General features: G+C 37.1%; 1 protein-coding gene across 1 annotated transcript in view; it reads left to right on the top strand.

The window, feature by feature from the left end:
• Positions 1 to 21417, top strand: part of TTLL7 (tubulin tyrosine ligase like 7) — a 115909-nt gene that overhangs the window by 22039 nt on the left and 72453 nt on the right. The window contains exons 2-6 of the mRNA XM_016220657.2: positions 12440 to 12642; positions 12845 to 12976; positions 15407 to 15528; positions 16343 to 16410; positions 19758 to 19916. Of these exons, the coding sequence (XP_016076143.2) occupies positions 12618 to 12642; positions 12845 to 12976; positions 15407 to 15528; positions 16343 to 16410; positions 19758 to 19916 (506 nt within the window). The 5' untranslated portion in view covers positions 12440 to 12617. The remainder of the gene's footprint in view (positions 1 to 12439; positions 12643 to 12844; positions 12977 to 15406; positions 15529 to 16342; positions 16411 to 19757; positions 19917 to 21417) is intronic.

Below are 21417 nucleotides of genomic sequence, written 5' to 3'. Positions count from 1 at the left end.
GAACCGAACCACGATCTCCTGGATCGTAGGTCGATGCTCAGATGCTCACGCCCGGACGGGCTAAGCAAAGACATTTTGAAGTAATTTTCCTTACTTAAAAACAAAATTAAAAATGGGACCCAAGTTCATTTTTATTTGTATTGGTTAAGACCCTGGTTTAGGCAAAACCAAACCAAACCAAACCAAACCAACAATCTTCCCCCCAAAAAAACCCCCCAATTATTTGGTTAATGTTATTGAGAAGTTAAGGAACCTGTTATCTCTCTATCTTTCTGCCTTTCGTGTTGACTTCTCCCTCAGGTACAGTGTAGAAGCAAGATGAGCAGTGCAGGTATGTATCCTCAAACTCAGCTCCAAAGACAACCTACTTTTTTAAGAGTCTGAATAGAGTTCTGGGCTTGACTCTCGCTGGTCTCAGTTGGATCCTGTGTTCATCTCTGAACCAATTCCATGGCCAAGGGGGTGGGATTCTACAGTCATTTGAGATGGAAGTTACTTGCGTGGCCTGGGGACTGGGATCAGCATCAACCCCCTCCCAAGCGCATGGAGTGGGGGCGGGGCGCAGTGCTTCTCCAGCTGTGGCAAAAACGATAAATGTCAGAAGTCACTGCCAGTGAGTTTAAGCTGGTATACCTTTTTCAGAAACTAAAACAGTAACTTCTATTGAGGAGCATGTCCATTTGAAGGCACGTTTAGCTGATGGTAACAGAGACTTCAAATAACAGTGGCTTAACAATACGGAGGCTTATTTTCCCTGGAGGTTGGCAGTCCGAGACTGATGCAGCATTGCCAGGGCAAAACCAATGTCACTTTGGATTGCTGCGGCTCCTGCAATCACCTTTGCACTGTCCACTAATTGTCTACCTCACTTTTAAGGTGTTTTACTAGGGAGTTCTGCTCAACAGCTTTCACTTACACACCATTGGCCATAACTTGGTAACATGTATACCTGTAAGGAAGTCTGGGAAAGGTAGTTATTAGATAGGCATAATGCTACCCCTAATAATGACCCGATGGGTGTTTTACTAGTGAGGAAGAGCCAATGAATGGCTATTAGGTAGGTAGCTAGTAGTCTTTCAGCATGTGTTAACTTATTGAGTGATCTGAATAACATAAGAGGGTTATTTAACAACCCAGTGAATTTTATACATTTAAGATTTAACACTCATTTTAGAAGTGGATGGTCATGTAAATAAATAGAACTAATATATATTCTAAAATTGGTAACAGTGTGTGCATTGGATGAATATCAGACCAGATTGTGAAAGGAAGAGTTAGAGGTGAATCTGGTTTATCTGTCTCTTGGAGATTTGGTTAAGTAGTGATGCCCTTTACCAAGGTAAGGAACATAGAGGAGTGCCAGGCGTTCAGCAGAAGTCAAAGAGTTAAGTTTTGGACATTTAAAACTAGAAATGCTGCATCAGATGACACTCGGGTGATGTCATTTGTCCACCAGCTGCACATTTTGATATCTATTGTGCATTTTCTGGCAGAGAACAAAGAACTGGATATTTTAGAGATTCTCTGCCCTCTTCAGTTTCTTTCACCTGTGATCTAGGTTACTAGAAGTTATGGAGAGTTGGGTCCAAAGGACCTTAAATTCCAACTTTATACGTCAGAACAAGAGAAGTCTTTGTGTAGCCACACATAGATCGGGTGTTTTGAGGATGTGAGATTCAACTGTCTTAGATTGGGCACAGTTCTTTGCAGGGTGGAGGAATGAGAGGAGGCACATGGACTTACCAAAGTAGTGATATATACCAAAGTTGATTGATAATATGATATGTTATTCACAGGGAGCAAGAGACTTTTTTAGGTTACTGGAGAATTATATAAAACTGCAATACTATATTCTAGGAGAAATTTACTCAAAGGGGCTTTTGACTATACTTTAATTAAGCATTTAGTGGCTACACTGAACTCACTTGTCTTCTGCCACATTAATAGCTGTTACTTGCTTTGAACTTTATTTAGTTCAACATTATTGAATGAGCTTTTTGCCTTTTTTATTATTCTAAATATTGAAAATACAGTTATTAACAAGGGAAAATGCCTTCAAGGTATGCTATGTTATCATTACCTATTTATCAAATCTCTACTTTTTCATGTCATATTAGGCCAAATTCCAAAGACAAGACGTTCTACAGAGCTTAGTGGACATTTTGTAAAGATGCTATAATTTAACCATAATCATTGAACAAATACTAATCAGACTAAGACAACTTGAAAATAAATAAGCACGTCTGGCTGGTGTTGTTCAGTGGTTGAGCATGGAGCTATGATGCAGGGATCACGGTTCAGTTCCCAGTCAGGGCACATGCCCTTGGCTGAGGGTTCGATCCCCAGTGCGGGGCGTGCAGGAGGCAGCCGATCAGTGACTCATCACTGATGTTTCTCTCTCTCTCTTTCCCTTTCTCTCTCTAAAATCAATAAAGATATATTTAAAAAAATAAATAAGCAGTACATTAGTGGGAGCTACTGCTGTTTAAGGTCAATATTAATTGTTAGTGGAATTAATAAAGGGTTCTGTTTATTACATAATGTCACACTTGACTCCCTGTTAGGTTTTTAGAAGTGGTTGATCAGATTTTTTTTTTTTTTTTTTAAGGTCTAGAACACACTACAGATCTAGCTTTTGAGAATATACCCAGTCTGAGAAAGGGAGACAAAAGTCTCTATGTTCAGGGAGTAAGTAGCTTCTCTAAAAACCCTTTTAGTTTGTACACACAATGAGTGGTGCTGCTCTTTCCTTGTTACGACAATTGTTTGGATGATGCCATTTGTTCGCCAGTCAGGCAGCTGGGCATTTTGAAACTCTATTGTCATTTCTTGGCAGAGAGCATAGAAACAGGAGCAGTTATGCTTTCTAAAGGAACTTTCTATATTTAAAAGCATTTTATTTATGAAAGTAGAGGTTTTCTTTCTTTTCAGTCAATCACTAATTCTATTGTCTTACTTTCTGGGTCTTTTTTTTTTTTTAATATCCTTTTCTGCAAATATAAAACTCAAATCATCTTACCCTCAAAGTAGCTCTTCTTTCTGCAAGCCTTCTCTTGATGAATGGTGCCACCTCCTACCCAGTTCTGAGCTGGAAATCTGCAAGCCATCCGAGATTACTTCTTCTTTCTTGACCGACAGGTCTGGCGCTGTCTGTAGTAGCAATATTCTTTCTCCCTGCACTTGCTCCTGCTACCCATGATCAAGCTCTTACTATCGCTCCTGGACTCTTGCCAACACCCTCCTAGACTCCCTGTCTCCACTCCCGACCTTCTCCCATATAGCCCCAGCAATAGCTGCTGGTATAATCTACCAAAAAGAAATTTGGTTTCTGTGACTGTCCTTTAAGTCCTCCAGTGACCTCACATTGCCTGTTGGATTGTACCTAAGTTTCCAACAGTGTGACTTAGAACCCGATACTTCCAGGGAGACATACAATGGTTCAAACAGAAGTATTTTAGTGATTTCATTTCTACCTGTTAAAGGTATATTCATACTTTATATTTAGAATTCTGTCTTCAGCATGCGCAGGACACATGTGGCTACTCGCTCTGGAACAGGACTGGCTATTGCATCTTCCCCCTTTCTCTCAAGAGGTGTTGGGCTTGGTGTTTACCATTTCCATGTATGTAGTTCTTCAGATGTTATTTGCATATGCATTAATTCCTGAGATCTAATCTTCATCAATGTATATCATAAATTTTACATTACTTAAAATTTTATGCAAACGCTATACTATTGTATGTATTCCTCAGTACATCTTGATCTGCATTGTTTGTAAGATTTATCATATAGTTCCAGCTCATTTATTTTCACCACTGTGTGAAGGCACCGTAATGTATTCACCCTTCTATTGACGTTTATTTGCATCCCCTCTCCCCCCTTTTTCAGCTGTCCACAATCATTTCAGATTAAGCTCCCATGCTCTTGCCCAGTACTTGGGAGTGGAGGGTATATTATTCTTTGAGGTTGCTATTAATCCTTGTATGTTTGATGATTTTTGGCAGATTTCTTGTCTTTAAAATGAATATCCTGGTTGCTCACCATTGGTAGCCGGTTTGGGCTCAAGCAAGGAGTATAACTGCCTTTCTAGATTAGCAAAACCTCACCTCACTTAGCAGGGCTATCTGCAGTAGCAAATGAGATCCTTTGCAGCGAATTTCTTCCTTCTCAGCTGCTCAGAGTCCTCCCTGGCAAATGCTTTCTTCTCCACTTGTTGCCTGACAAGATGATTTCTGTCGTCTACGTGGTTATGCTTCATTTGGTCAATGAGGAGGGGATGGCCCCCAGGAGCAGTGTCCCCTTTGGCCCTCCAGTCCAATGGTTCTCAAACTTCAGCCTCCTTCAGAATCACCAAAAGGGCTTGTCAGTCGTGGGCCTCACCCCCAGGTTTCTCATTCAGAAAATCTGAGATTGGACTTGAGAATACTCATTTCTAATAAGTTTGTAGGTGATGCTGATGTTCTTGGGACCATACTTGGAGCATCACTCTTTTAGGCCAACATCTCCCAACTTACTTTATTTTATTTACTCATGGACCCCTTTAATATTAAGATATAATTTTACATCACATGAATTTTAAAATTGTTTTATAATTTTTTAATTTTTACATGTTATAAAGAAGGGCTTTAATTTAAAAATTTGTATCAGCATAATATTAAACATTGTGGTTGTCTGGAACCCCATTGCCCAAAGTGTGATCAGAATACCTGGGAACTTGTTAGACATGCAGACTCTCAGCCCGCACCCCGGACCTAAAGAATCAGAATCTGAAGTTTAATAATATTCCCAGGTGATTAGTATGTGTATTAAAGTTTAAGAAGCTGTTGGTCTGGGGCTCACATTAAATCCAATCCTAATAATATTCAAAACAAGAAACATTTCAAACTTTAATGTTTAAAAAGTGGCACGTTTCATTCACTTTTTTTTTTTTTTTTTTACTTGTAAGAAAAAGCATCATTTCTTTGAAAATAAAAGCATATATCAAATTTGGTTTGGGGACCAAGTACTGAAATTTAATGATGCATTATAGCACAAAAATGGGCAAAGTCATGTTCATGTTTGGAACTATGACTTACTGCAAGTAAAGTATCAACTGACTTATTTTAATAATTTTCTGAAGTAATAGATTCCTGACTGCTACTTGCAATAACCTCTCTGCAAATAACACATTTATGTGTAAGGAGAGTGGTTTCCCCCTAAAATAAAAGCTTAATGGGATATAATTTTTGCTATATTTATTATTATTTTTTTGTTTTTTGGGAAGTAGTAGTAGGAACATTTTTCAACTGATGATTTCAACTGATAATTACAGTTTAGGAATCTGGAGAGGCTTGTCTTGAGGCAAATTTACAGAATTCTTATCGGTTACAAATAGTCTTGTAACTTGTATTTTAATATCATTGTTCACTATTTAACCTTTTTTCTTTAAATAACTGTCAATGGGAATAATAAGAACACAATCTTTTAGGGTTGTGAAGATCCGAGTTATATGTCGAAGCCTGGCACGTAGTATGCCTTCATAAGTGACAGCATCAAAACCCCCCCCCCCCCGTGTCTTCCTCCCCTCCTCACATCCTTCACTACACAGCAGCTCAGGACAGAGCAGTTTAATTGTCCACGGGGGAAAGCCAAGGGGTAGACTGGATGCAGTACAAAGTCTCAGCTATTTTTTTTCAGGTAGCGGAGAATACTTTATTGGAGAGCTAGAAAATATTGTCTAGGGGTGGATAGCTAGGTTCAAATAGGGAGTAACCAAGGTTGGAGTATGTGGTGGTCGTTAGTGTTACTGGCTTTTTAAGATATGATTGATTGGTCCTTTGATAGGATTGCAGTTCCTAACTCTTGTTGGCTGGCGTCATGTGACTGCTTCAGGCCATTGAATTATGAGCAGAAATTTTGTGTCTCATGAGTTGCCTGAGTGTGTTCCTCCTAAACTTTCTTTCCCTCCGGCACAGTGATCGGTAAGTTTTAGGATGACGACTGCTCTGACAGCTTGGGCTCCTGTGTGACTCTAATAGGCAGAGTATCCCCTGCCAGTAGGTATATAACATGATCAAGAAATAGACCTTAGTTGTTTTAAGCTCCTGAGATTTGAAGGTTGTTTATTATTGCAACCATATGTGGTCTGTTTGGACTAATACAGATTTTTATTATGGGTTTTGAGAACTTAAAAGTCATGCAATAAGATAGCAAGTGTGGACGTGGGTGAGGGTGAGCTAGATGCCCCAAACTGCAGTACTAGGAGCTTACCAAGGAGAGTCATCAGGAGTGTGTGCAAAGCTAATGTGTCCTGGGACTCAAGGTGGAGAGCGGGGTTGAGATTTTCCTGCCTTCTCTCCTCCATTCAGAAAACTAAAACACTATCACAGGTATATACATACAATATGAAACATGTTTTTTCTACCCTTGTCAGTATGAAAACAGTAATTTAAAAATCAGTGTAGAGCCTGGCTGGTGTGCGTAGTGGTTGAGTGCCAACTTATGAGCCAAGAGGTCACGGTTTGATTCCCGGTCAGGGCACATGGGCAGGTTGTGGGCTCGATCCCCAGCTGGGGGCCTGAAGGAGGCAGCCAGTCAATAACTCTCTCTCATCATTGATGTTTCTATCTCTCTCTCCCTCTCCCTTCCTCTCTCTGAAATCAATAAAAACATGTTTTAAAAAAATCAATGTTGAAAATGAACACAGTGTATAGAAAACTAGGATTTAGGGAAAAAGAACTATGTTGGAGGGTTTAAAGGTTTTTTCAGTACCTTAGAAAGTATGTTTTCCCATTCCCTCCCATCATACATGTTTGCATTCACACATTCTTACATGCCCATGTGTACATATATGCATAATGTTTTAGCCAACCCTACTTGTGATAACAGGCCATTACTTTCCTTGAGATGTCACCTTCTGGATTAGACCTATCTGTATACAATATTTAAAATTGCAACCCTTCTTCCTTTCCCCCCACACTCTTGATCTAAACAGCTCTGTTTTTTGCCCCCACAGTACTTAGCATTTTCTTTAATTTACTTATTTAAATATGTTTACTGTTATTATTTGCCTCTATCCTCACCAGAATGCAAATGCTACAAAGAAAGGACATGTTATCCATTTTGTTCACTGATAACAGAGCCTAGTACATAATACTGTCAGTTAACTCGCATGCAGAACCTTCCTGAAGGAGAAACAGGATGAGCCTGGATACGGGTAGCTGCCCAGGTGTTCCAAGAAGAGAGATTCAATCTGATGCAACTTTGTCATCTCGACCACATTTTAAACTGCAGTTTGAGTCTCTTGCTCTCATTCTTTATCTTATAAAATAGCTCCAGTCAAGCTGCTAAACTTCATGTTTAAAGACTGAATTTTGAAGGTAGCACAAAAAGTGGGAAGGAACACGGGATTAAGAGACAAACCACTTCACTGTTACCTATGAGGTGTGACTTTGGGCGAGTTACTTAACCAGGAAGTCTAAATTTTCCTGTCTGTAAAATTGGAATAAAATGTACTGGGACACTTACGGGGTGGACTAAATATTCAAAGTCATTTCAAAATGCTTAGCACATGGTAGGTACTGGTTTATATTGATTCTCTTTTCCTTCTTCTCACCATAAACAGCTTTCATTAACTTTTTATTTAATATTATTTTACATATTTTCAATTTAGCCCTAATACTGGTTCTCACTGACTTTTTGTTAAATTACTTTAGTAACCTATATACACAGAATTCCACAAATATTTACAAAGAGCCCATATATATCATTCACTGGGCATGGATTTTGGAGGATTGTTGGGGAAGGTCTGTTTCCCTCATGTGATTTGCACAGACGATGTTCTGTCTTTTACATGTTGTCATAAAAAATATCAACAGTGCTGTCTTCATGGTTTAGCATCATAGACTTCAGGGCTGGAAAGAATCAGTTTTTTCCTTTTGAATATTAAGAAATTAAATTATCTAGATGGTAAGGGGCAGAGTAAGGGATACTAATTCGAAATGACTTCTTGTTCAGTGTTCTTTCTACCATGTTATACATTCATCTAATGAAATACAAAATTTGATGTTTTTTTGTTATCAACAAGATAATATTGACACAGTCTTTTATCACATATATTTAACTTTTTGAATTTGGTTCCACCATGCACAGAGTACTAAATCTAAGTCTTCCTTAGCGCTTCCCCAGCCACACAGGCCACCACTACTCTGTGCATATATCCCATATATTCTTCTATCATTTTCCCCAACTGTAAACTTCTATGTACTTTACCTTTTTTCACTTAAAAATGTAAAATTAATATATTGTAAATGATATGTATTTGCTTCTCAGAGCTCCATGACCACCTCTCCTTACTCTCAGCTGTTTTTAATTAATTGATTGATTTTTAAATTCATGTACAAGTGCTTGTTGAGCACAGCGTCAGACACTATTCTAGCCTCTGGGTGGAGGAGTGAACATAATAAATGAACACCACTGTCTTCATGAAGCTTTCCTTCTTGGTGTTGTGGTTGGTGATGTGATAAGGGGACAAGTAACAGTCTCTGTGATAGACCAGAAGAAGGACATAAGAATGTCTTCAGACATGATCAGAGGAAGTTTTATGGAAAAAGTAGATTTTCTGGCTTTTAAGTGATAGAGAGAAATTCAAGGGGAAGAGCTGGGAAGAATACTCCAGCACAAATGGCTTGGAATGCTTTTTTGTGGTGTTTCAGTCTTGTGCATCTACTGGTTTGCGTGGTAGCACTTGTAGTTCTACATTCAAGGTTACCATTTGCCTGAAATTTTGGAAAATTGATTCCTTTTGGAAATGGATTCTTTCTTTGCAAAATAATATTGTTTTTTTTTCTTAGGAATTGATATCTGTTGATCTTCTAATTCTTTTCCCCAATTTGTTTAGTTGAACAAGACATGAGGATTTTTTTCACTTAAAAATGTAAAAGTAATATAGAAAATATTATTTTTCCATTTTTAAATCAAACAGGTGATTTCAATCTATTTGACTTTCTTTTTATATAGTTACAAGAGTTTTCTTTTCTTATAATTTTATATATATATTTTTTAATTAACTGTTATTTGCTTCAGTGCCATTATGTGTTTACAGCTGATGCTGTCACTTTGGCTGCACACTAGAATCGTTTGGAGAGCTTTAAAAATAACGATGCCTGGACCCCACCTGCATTTCGGGTGAGGCCTCAGAACCGGATATTTAAAAGCTCCTCAGGTGATTCAACTCTGCAGCCAAGCTTAAGAAACCATTGGCTTAAAGTATTTCGGAAGTAACTGAAACATGCTTTCCACTTTTGGAAAGTAGGTAACCATGGCTTATCTGAGTTGCGTGATCTATCTGCCATCTCAAATCTCTTACTTAGAATAAAGTGAAATGATTAAAATTGGGATGGTAGAATCGAGTTCTTGACTTTGTTAAAGCACTTGTATTGTTGTACACCAAACCGTAAATGGAATTAAAGCATATAAATGGATAGAATAGTTTTAAGGCCTTTAACTTCCTGTGTGGATGGGGGAAAGGATAATAGTTCTTGTTTGAGCTGTATGCAAATCAAAGACCTTTGCTTCATTATTTGTCAGAAATGAACAAATCTGCCTTTAGAGCTTATTACAAATGCTAATTTATTGTTAGTATAGTTAGGCAAACATTGTTCTTAAACTTCTGTTGACTTTGTCACCTACTTTCAATGTAATAAGTACTCTGTTACCATAAGAGGATCTTTGTTTACTCCGGTAACAAGATGTTGGACAGGGACTTGTAAACTCAAATAGCTACCTCCCTGGGGTATCAGAGAGCTTCCAGAAATAAATCAATCTGAACTTTAGAGTATTCCTTGCTTTTATTCTGAAAAGTGACCTAGTCTATTTCCAGCTTGGAACTGGGAGCTGAGGTCAGGTTAGGGATACTTACTGTGATTTTACTGTTTGGTTTGAAGTATTGTGAATTCCCAGAATACACCCATATATGTACCCCAGCAGGCTTGCAAACTTCTTTCACATCTATATGACATATTAGTATAGTGTCTGAAAATAGTGAGGCTTAGTGAATAGATGAATAGGATAATCAGAACTGGGTTCAAAGCCTAAGTTTTTCTACTTATAAGCTGTTACCTTGATTTATTTAACTTATTTAGCCATTGTTTCCATATCTGGAAAATTGGGGGAAATGATACCTAAGTCTTCAGTTTGTTAATGAGGTAAAATATTTTAGATTCTTCACACAGTACCTGCCCACAGTTGGTCTGTAATAAATAATCTTTCTGTAGTTTTGAGATTGACTTATTCTAGAAAATTATTCTAATAAAAATGGTATGCATATATGCATAACCCCTGGTCAGAGACAATAGTGGTGAAGGCCTGGGAGAGGGGCAGGTGGTGGGAGGTCAATGGGGAGGGGGGGAAAGAGGGGCATTTGTAATACTTTCAACAATAAAAGTAAATTTAAAAAAATGATACCTTAAACAAATTAAGCTCTAAATTTTCTTTAACAATGAATCTTATTAATAATGACTATTTGGGGTGTTGTATATGAGTCATATTTTATGTAGCTGAATTTCTGAGTATTTCTGAATTTCTAATAAACCTGATAATCTCCTGAAAAAGATGTTGATACCATACCTTTGTTTATCATGATAGGTTTTATACTTTTTTTTTTGTTTAGAGATGTTTTACAAGAACTCATGATTCTTACAATATGAAGGGAGAAATTAGAAAGTTAATAGTATAGTCTAAGCAGTATAGTATAGCGGTGGCATAAATATCTAACTGCATATATATGCAATGAAAATATAAGAGAAGTGTAATATAGGTTATGTTGAGGTGTAGCCAAATCAAATGAATTCATTCATTACAAAACGATTATTTCATTCCTTTGTGTGCCCAAATAAGATTATCATAATAATGACTCCTCTCATTTTCTCTCTTTCAAAATTGCTCTCATTTTTAAAGGCACAATTCAAATGTTGTTTATTTTATAAAGTCTACCTGCCCCTCTTCCCCATCACACACACACCATAAAAAGGAATCACTTTTCTCTGCATTCTGTCAGCATGTGGCCTCAACCTGACACTAGTTCATTTTTTATTTATTTTTATTTAAAAAAATATTTTATTTATTGATTTCAGAGAGAGGAAAGATGAGGGAGAGAGAGATAAAAACATCAATGATGAGAGTCATTGATCGGCTGCCTCCTGCAGGCCCGTGAGTGGGGATTGAGCCCAAAACCCGGGCATGTGCCCGGAGCTGGAATTGAACCTTGATCTTCTGGATCATAGGTTGATGCTCAACTGCTGAGCCATGATGGCCAGGTGATACTGGTTCACTTTAAAAATGGAGCTGTCTTTTGACCCAGTGATTCCACTTCTAGGAATATATCCCAAGAATCCTGAAACACTAATCAGAAAGAATATATGCACCCCTATGTCCATAGCAGCGCAATTTACAATAGCTAAGATCTGGAAACAGCCCAAGTTCCCATCAGTAGATGAGTGGATAAAAAAGTTGTGGGACATTTACACCATGGAATACTATGCAGCTATAAAAAAGAAGGATCTCGTACCCTTTGGGACAGTATGGAAGTACCTGGAAAATATTATGCTAAGTGAAATAAGCCAGGCAGAGAAAGACAAAGATCACATGATCTCACTTATATGTGGAATCTAAAGAACTTAATAAACTGATGAACAGAAATGATTCAGTGTCATAGAAGCATGGATCAGACTGAGGAACCTGAGAGGGATGGAGGAGGGCGGGTAGGTGGAGGGGGAAAGAGTAACCAAAGAACTTACATGCATATATGCACAACCCAAGGACACGGACAATCGTGTGGTGAGGGACTGGGGAGCGAAGGAGGGGTGGAATGGGTCAACGGGGAGAAAAAGAGACATCTGTAATATTTTGAACAAAAATAAAAAGATTAAAAAGTAAATAAAATTAAATTAAGTTAAATTAAAGCAATTAAATTTATGGCATTAGGTTGAAGGTTGTATGGGATCCCACCGGCTTTGACATCAGAGAGATCTTTAATTTGAATCTCCATTTGGTCACTTTCTTTGTAAAGATTTCTCCTTTGTGTGTTCAATTTACTTATCTGTAAGAGGGGATAAAATCTTCTACCTCATAGCTTTGTTGAAGGATTAAGTGGTGTCAGTGGCCCAAGATAGTAAATGTTCAGTAATGATAGTGCATATTTTCATTGTCATTGTTTGTGGATGGCATGTTATTTATTGTATGTAAATATATGTGACTTAAATAAAGCCTCCTCCAAACTGCACTTTTTAGGACAGGGAACCATCACTTGGCATGTTACATAAGGTTTAATAAATTAACAAACATTTGTCGATTGAACACATTAACTTTCATGTTTACTTGACTTTTAAAAGTAGTATTGGCAGATAACACAAAATTTCATAAAAGTTGTCTTCTAAATGGCTTTGTTTTAAAATCCCTGCAGGTATCTCCTAATCCCATAACTTCACTGCCCTGAAATCTGAGTCTTCCACCCAGATAATATGATAGGAACTTTCAGTGGTTTGGAGCCGTTTCCTACTTAGACTCATGCGCGCGCGCCCTCCAGATCTCCTGAGAGCTTGGTGCAGAGCACACGCTGCTTGCTGATCGCTCGGGCAACAATGCCATCTCTGCCTCAAGAAAGAGGTAAGCAGAGTGACTTAATCACATGACAAATATAGACAGTTACAGATCCTCACTGCTAATTATTTTTAAGAATTAAAATTTATTAGAGACTCTTAAAGAACCAGAACTTCAAACTTTACATTTTTAGGGGGAGGGCATTTGTGTTCTCTGGTATGGAATTTTTGTCATGTCAGTGATTGGTTGGTTTACATTTTTTTTAAAGTTATTCAGGGACCCTCTCCCTTGGATCTGAATACAGAATTGCCCTATGAAAGCACAATGAAAAGGAAAGTCAGAAAGAAGAAAAAGAAAGAAACAATTACAGCAAATGTTGCTGGGACAAAGTTTGAAATTGGTAGGTCTTCTCAAATCGTGAGATTTTTCATACTTGTTGGAAAAACTAGTTTGATGTTGAAAAAAAAAGTAAAAATTCAGAGAGATGCTATCTTTTATGTAGTGGATTTTTAAATGCTTTTAAAATTTTTCATTTTTTACGAGCTATTTAACATGCCAATAATCAAATAGAACATCAGTGTAAACTAAAAACTTTAGTTATTAATGGAATGATTTTGATTAAACTTAATGTTAAAATTAAGTATAAAATAATATGAACATTAAACATATTAAAATGTTGAATATAACATGAACAGTGTAAAATTTGAGATTTTTATTAAACGATGAGACCCTGACTTTAAGAATAGAGCAAAAACCTATTTCTCTCTTTTTAAATAACTTTTTTGAAGATGCTGTTGCTTTTTATTAATGAAATTCTAGTTTTTATGTGTAAATAGTATCTATAGTGTAGAGAACAGATAAAAAGAATTAATTGCTTGAAATCAAGATACTTTTGCCCAGCATTGCAAAACTCATTATAAATACCAAGCACTCAAATAATATTCCTCTTTTCTTAATTATTTTGCATTGAAAGAGTGGAAGAAAATCATATGAACCTCAAGAATGGTAATTTTTCTTACCCTTATTAATCTTCGAGAATCTCATTTTCAGTTACAATAATTCACCAAAGCTCATCAACAATTAGTGGAATATTTCAGTGGAATTGTGGTCCCTTAATACTCTGTTCCAACAGGGCTCCTCAGAGGAAACGACAGTTGAGCATGTTGGTAGTTGGTGTGAGGGGGTGAGATGTGAAAGGCTCAGGGTTTATTTGCATATATTTTCCAGAGTGAGAAAACACGAGCAAGATGACCTTTGTGAAAATGACTGATGGGTGGTACAGATAGGAGGGTGGTGTTAGCTCATCCTCTCACAATCTTCGGGCCCTGCGGGGTTCATAAGGAACCTTGGTTTAAAGGAGAGCGTTTAAGTGCAGCTCCCTCTCACTTTCCTGGGAAGTGTTCAGAGAGCCCAAGTTGCATGCGCGTTCTTCACTCTGCTTCTGGCTCCACTTCCCTCCAGAAGGTCTTTCCAGGTATTTTTCAGAGGCCCAGACAGTGTGTCTCCTGTACTCAGAAACAGCTCTGCCCCTGAGCTGCTCTTCTGGCCTCATCCTTGTCTGTCGCCTGTGAGCCAGTTAAAGGAGTTTGCCAGACTCTGTTGCTATTGCCCTGGCCCTCCCTACGACCTCCAGCTGGCACAGCAGCTCCTGAGCCCTCAGGACACCAGAGAGAGGAACAGCGCTTTGCCCAACTCTTGTGCATTGTCACCTGGGCCTTCAGAACAACCCCAAGTTTTCTCGAGCCTCTCATGGAAAACTGCAACTTCAGCTCTGCAGTCCCCTCCACAGACTCAGCCACCTCCAGTCACTGTCGTCTTTTATGCCCTTGTTCTAGGCCCTGTTGCATAAAAAGTTCTTTTTCCCTCAGCCAAGAAACAAACAACGGTCTGCAGGACTTGAGACCAACAGATGCTTGCTCATCAATTTCATACTTGAGCCAAATAAATTCAGACAGTTGATCGCTTATTTAGCATTTCTCCTCATATACTGGATACCAGTAAAAGTAAAACATTTAAAAATAAAACACGGTGGCACTGCTCTATAGTTACACCGTTCTCTTAGGCCTTAAATTCTGTTGGAACCCAAAATGTATCCTAAGTATTTTGCTTACCTTTATTGTAGATAAAAAGGAACTTGAAATTTATTGGGAGAAAAATGTCAATATGTTAATTATAATATCTAAATCGGAGAAGAATCCATAAATAGTTTGTACTAAAAAACAAGCTTTCCTCTTAACATAATTTTTTCCCCCCAGTAAGATTGGAGGGCTTGGCGCAGATAGGAGCGCCAGTTTCCGAATCTGTGCAGTGAATTCTGCTTTTTTATTTTGTATCCTGAGTCAACATGCTGACTTGGTTTTAACTGCTAAAAATAATTGGAACTAGGAAGGTGGAAAGGATAGCTTAGGTCTAATGATCTAATGATCAGGGGCTATTTTTACCTTTTCCCTTTTGTACCTAGCCCAAGGTCATGAAAAAGCAGGAAAGTACGTTTTCCTGATAGAGGTGTTTGTTGTCTCAGCTGTGCATGTGTTTTCCTTGTGCCATAAATCATCACCGAGCTCTTTAACAGTGCTGTGTACCTGCTAAATCTCAGAGGCCTGACACTGAGGATCTGGGGTGCAACCTAAAAACAGTTCTCAGTTACTGTGGAGTATAAATTGGCTCTCAATAAATTGTTGTAACTCAAAATTAGGTCATGGTCTCACTAATGGATATTTTTCCAATGAAACACTTTGAGCTAAAATTTAAATGTATCAAAAAATGTCTCCCCATTGAATATATTTCAGAAGTATTTTAATTTTGGTTTAACTTCACCGTTTACTTGCAGTTCGTTTAGTAATAGATGAAATGGGATTTATGAAGGCTCCAGATGAAGATGAAACGAGTAACCTTATATGGTGTGACTCTGCAGTTCAGCAGGAGAAGATCGCAGAGCTCCAAAACTACCAGGTGGGGGGTGAATCATGACCAGCCATTGGCTCTTAGGAAAGTTATATGCATTCCCTTACACCGTTCTTTAGATAGGGTTCTTAATTTGTTGATATGCTAAATTTCAGTCCTAACTTACCAGAATAGCCTGTTCTGTTACTGTCTAGTACTGACTGTGCATGAAGCCTGCATCCTTTCAGATGTAACTTTTAACCTCTTTGCATCTTTATGAAATGATAGAAGAAAACTTTTCCCAGTCTGGTGCTTTGCATTGTGTTTAAAGATGAGTGACGTGGAATATGTTGCACAGAGAGATCATGATGTGGAAATACCACGTCAGTTATATATCTGGCTTCATTCTTTTATAGAAACTTATATTTAAAATAATCAAATGCACGGAATTTTAGGTAATTGATATTTTGTATAGTTCTTCATCCATTAGTATAGAGGGTTATACAGAATTTATTGTAGGGAAAAAATAAGTCCATTTTCACCAGTTTTTCTACAATGCTTACCTGTATGAATATAGTAAGTCTAGAATGCCAAAAATAATTTCAACAATGAATTTCCGTTTATTCAACGCAGAAAATTATAACTTTAATGTCTATATAGACACTCCTCTGATTTCTTTAAAATTGTGCTATTTTATTCTCTGATTACTATAGATTCTTTAATTCATTAAAATTTAGGTAATTTTATTTAAATATTTTAATTTAATAATTGTTAGTTTATTAAAACATGAAAACTTCAAGGATGGTGGTAACTGTATGATAGTATAAGTGAATGTATTCATTAAGTCAATGAGAATATTAATGTTTACTTTTTTATTTTCCAGAGGATCAACCATTTTCCAGGAATGGGGGAGATCTGTAGGAAGGATTTCTTAGCAAGAAATATGACTAAGTAATCTTCATTTTCTTATAATAGAATAGACCTGTTAGAAGTTTACATTTTGAATATTACAGTGCTGTCTTTCACAGAGTTACAGAGATTTGAAATGATATTTTGATGGAAGAAAATTTTAGAGCTAGGAGAGTCTTAAAAGTTCTCTGGTTCTATTCTTGCACTTTGCAGAGGAGGTAACTGAGGGTCAGAGAAATACCTTGCACAAAGTCAAACAGATAGTTAATAGCAGAGCTTGGTTTCCAGAATCTCAGAGTTTTTACTTTTATTCATTTTGTACTTATTTGTTTTCAGTTATACCTTGCAGGAACTAATCTGTCTCATTGTTGCCATGTGTGCATCTGTGCATTCATATAGTGGTTATTGAGCATCTAATATGTGCCAGGCACTGTAGTAGGTACATGTGTACACACACATGCAAGTAGAGCACAAAAATAGGTTTACAGTTGTGAGTATTTGAAATGCAGCTTATTCTTCCACTATTATTTATTAATTATTGTATTATTTTTCCATATGAGCAATTGTAAACCTACTTTTGCCCCACCTTGTATATGCCCACCCAGGGATATACATGCACATATATTTATTTCTGAGACCACTATTTAAAGTAACAATCTGCTTTCATGAGGAAAACTGTTCACAGGTATACTCAAGTACCAAATGAACTGTAGAATTTTTATACAGTTTATATTTATGTTGATTAGATATTTTTATTTTAAGGAAGTGAAAAATTGAGAAAAAATTTTAAAAAGAGATCTCTTTCACAGAGAAAGGTTAGTAAAATTGTGTCTGCAATTAAAGAAACATTTGGATGTATCCATGTGAAAGTTTATACTTCCATTCACTCAACAAACACTTTTGAATGTCTTTCCCTTAGAGACTGCTAACTTTGAGGTAAACACAATAAATAAGGCCTAGTAAGAGAGGAAGACTGACATACAGTACAGTTTGATGGTGCCACATTAGAGGTAGAGTCAACATGTGGTGGCTACAAAGATAGTGGGAGAGATTATTTTTGTGAGAGCAGGGAAGGCTTTCTGGAGAAATTAAATATGAGATGGATATTGAAAAGTGTACAGGATTTCACCCTTTGAAAAGAAGGCAAGGGGAATGTAGGCAAAGATAACAATGGGAGGAAATATATGTAGACTTTAAGCAACATGATATGTTTAGGGAACTTTAAGCAGTTTATATGGTTATAGAGAATGTTGGGAGGCTCAACCTGAGATGGTGCTGGGTGCTTGGGGGCAATCTAGATCACGGGTTCGGTGAAGGTAGAACTAGAGGGAGAAAGCCCTGGAGACGATAACATCTCGGTGAGAAATGATGAGCAGCTAATAAGCCAAAAGAGATAGAGTGGGAATGGGGAAATAAACCTGGAAAATATGAAGGCTATAGAAGTGATAGGACCTGAAACCTGCTATGATGTGAGAGTGAAAGGGGAGGAAAGAAGTTCCCAAGGTGACTCCTCGGTTAGAGAGACTGTGTAGGTGTTGTGGTTGGTACATAGGGGTTACAGGAAGAATGGATTTCAGAGGAAAGGGAATTACCTCTGTAAAGTTTTGAACATGTGTTTTATTTAAGACATTTATTTTCACTTAACGCATGTTTATTAAATCCGTACTATATGCCAGACACTGTGCTGGGCTCTGTGTACACTAGGGGATCAAAAAGAGACTTATGACTTTTACGACTTTGGATTGCAACCGTTTGACAAGCGTTACAAAGCAGAGGCACATAGTTCCAAATGAGTGCATAGTGAGGGACTTCCAGCTTAGGGAGGCCCTGGAGAGTTTTTCTGAGGAAGTGATGTGGAAGCTGAAGTATAAATGACAAATAGGAGTTCACTGGCAATGGTGGCAGGTGACAGCCTGCATGTGGTAGGAGAAAGCATGAAGAGTCAAGACACTGAAGTAAGGCCAAGTGTAGCTGGAGCACAGAAACGCTGATGGGGAATGGGGGAGAGATTAGCTGAAGGGTGACTTTTAGGATTTTGGTCTTTATTCTAAATGCCATAGGAGAAGAGGGAGTGATGGAGTTAGTAATATGACCAGATTTGCATTTTGAAAATGTCATTCTGGCTGCTTTGTAGAGAACAGAAGACTATGGTTGGAAGAGGCAGGAGGTTTAATGTAGACCCTTACACACATCTGTAGAACCCTTGGAGTTCTCTTTAAGGAAAAAATAATCTTCTAGTGGAAAAAATATTGACCTAGTAATATAGAGTTATATAAGTCACATGTTTAATAGAATTTAGTAAATCCATGACAGAGCAGTGAGCAGAAATGATCTCAGATTCCCAAATTCCTAAGCAAGACTAAATGTCTCTTTTGAAGTTAAGCATTTTCACATCAAATGATTTGTGCTAGATTACTTATATGGAATAAAGTATTTCTCTTGAATATATGCGTTCCCAGGGTTTGATCCCTGGCCTTGGCTGGGGTGCATGCGGGAGGCAACCAATTGATGTGTCTTTCTCACATTAATGTCCCTCTCTCTTCCCTCCCTCCCTTCCTCTTTCTGTCTTTCTCTGTCTCTCTCCTTCCCTCCCGTCCTCTCTAAAAAATCAATGGAAAGAATAACCTTAGGGGAGGATTAACAACAACAACAAAAGTAAACATCTTATACTGAGTATTATCTTTAAGTTTTGTATCAAATAGGCAGCCTGATTTGTAGCAAATACAAAAATATTAAGACATACAGTGTAGTCATAAAACCACATGTATAAGCGCATATAGTTCATATAAACAAAACATTCACTGACTCAAGGCTTCACATAGTTTACTCAGAAAAAGGAGTTAAACTCCAAAACACACTGGAGGAAAAGGCAATCAAAACTCCCTGTGGGTGACCCAAGGGACTTAAAATGATCTTTAAAGAAGCAATATAAGTGGCGCCTGACCATGAGCCATTTCCTACTGCCCATCCCCATTCCTGAGGCATAGTTAGTGACCCTTTCCGTGGTATCTTTCCTCATATGCCTTTATTACATCTATCACATTGTATTTAATTAATGCCCTGTATGTAAATTTCTTGGGGAAGAGACCCTATTACCTTTCCTTACTATCCCCAGTGCCTGGCATGTAGTATATACTCAAATATATGTTTCACTTACTAATAAGTAAATTAGTACATAGGACAGAGAACTGTGTCTGTTTGTTTCACTGATGCATCCCCAGTGTCTAGAACAGTGCCTAGCGCATAGTAGATGCTTAATAGACATTTGCTGAATGGATCAATAAATGAATAGAGGTATTTAAATCTTTGTAGTAAATGTCAGGATCACAGAAAGAAAATTTAGAGAAGTTTGAATGGAAATTACTTTTTATATTATCTCTAATTTACAGAATGATCAAGTCCCGGCCTCTGGATTATACCTTTATTCCTCGAACATGGATCTTCCCTGCTGAATATACTCAATTCCAGAACTATATGAAAGAATTGAAGAAAAAAAGGAAGCAGAAAACTTTCATAGTAAAACCAGCTAATGGTGCAATGGGTCATGGGTAGGTATTTTTCACTTGCAATATATATATAACAAATTGGAGGGTGGGGAGAATGAATGTGAGCATTCACTCATGGTTGAGTACTACTATGAAAAATATGATAAAATAGCTTTCTAACTATTGCTTTTATTGGAACTAAATATTTAATGAGTGCTTTTACCCTGTCCCACAGGCTTCAGTAATTCAATTTAAAAATTAAATCAGTAGATTAAAAGATTTTAATAGGAGACAACCAAATAGAAAAAAAAAAAGGTATTTTCTATTTTTTTAAACATAAAATTTGCATTTATAATAATTTTAGAGTGAATTGGAGAATAAAATTCAGTGGATACCGCAAAGCTAAATTGACTTGAAAAAAGAAATGGGAAGGGAGTTGCTCTTGCATGTATCTTCCTTGTTTTACAAATAAGTTTTTTTCCTTTTTATTGAATTTGTTGCAGTGACACTGGTTAACATAATTTTACAGGTTTCAGGTACACAATTCAACAGCACACCATCTGTACACTGTATTGTGTGTTCACAACCCCAAGTCAAGTTTCCATCCGTCACCATTTATCACCCTATGCCCTCCTCCACTCCTCCCACTCTTCTCCCCCCTGCAATCACCATACTCTTGTCCATGTGCATTGAGATTTTTCTTTCTTTTTATTTAGCTCAGTCTCCCCCCCCCCCCCCCCCCAGCTGTCAGCCTGCTCTCTATGAGCCTGTCTCTTTTTCCTTGTTTTTATCTTTATGTAGCCATGGTAATGGGATTGAAAATTAGTAGAATACATTAAGTTAAAATACCAAGAACTAGATATGCTTGCTGAGAATAGATTATACAATTTATATTTCTGTTTCCTTTTACTTTCTTATATTAGTTTCCTGCAATGTACTTTAAAAAAAAAAAAATGACTGAGTCTGCTTTTAATAAAAACTCATGACTCATTTTGTTTTCAATGATGTGGGGGGAAAAAGACATTTGGAAATGTAGCTCCCGGGTAAGTTATCATTCAACAAATTTTCTTTTAACTTTCAATCATAATTTAATCAGACATTGTTTTTAACTGTGGTTTAATAATTTAAAAAAGTAAACATGTAATATTAGTGGGAATTTTATATTAATTGTTTAATGTAAAGTTGGTGCTGTATGTTAGTATCAAAGAAAAAATTTGGGGGGTATAATCGAAGTTCATATTTTTCTTAATTTTAATGTTAAGAAATTAATGTTAAAATTTATATTTTTATATGCTTACATTTAATGGTAAAACATTATACTTAAGTATTAATCTGATTTGACAACAGTATAAAAAATAGCTGAAAAAGCATACTGTGCTGTCAGGGTCTATCTCATGTAATGTAGTGAGTAGGTAAAGGATACCTCTGTCATCTGTGGAATATATCCATTTCCGTGCTGATCTTTTGTTTGGTCTTCTCCATTATTGAAAGTGGGATATTGAAGACTCCAACTGTTATTGTTGAACTATCTATATCTCCTTTTAGTTCTATCAGTTTTTGCTTC

Source organism: Miniopterus natalensis, chromosome 9, assembly GCF_054644295.1.
Source record: "Miniopterus natalensis isolate mMinNat1 chromosome 9, mMinNat1.hap1, whole genome shotgun sequence".
Classification (NCBI taxonomy): Eukaryota; Metazoa; Chordata; class Mammalia; order Chiroptera; family Miniopteridae; genus Miniopterus; species Miniopterus natalensis.
The sequence above is the reverse complement of the archived record's forward strand: the minus strand, read 5'-3'. Positions and strand labels throughout refer to the sequence as shown.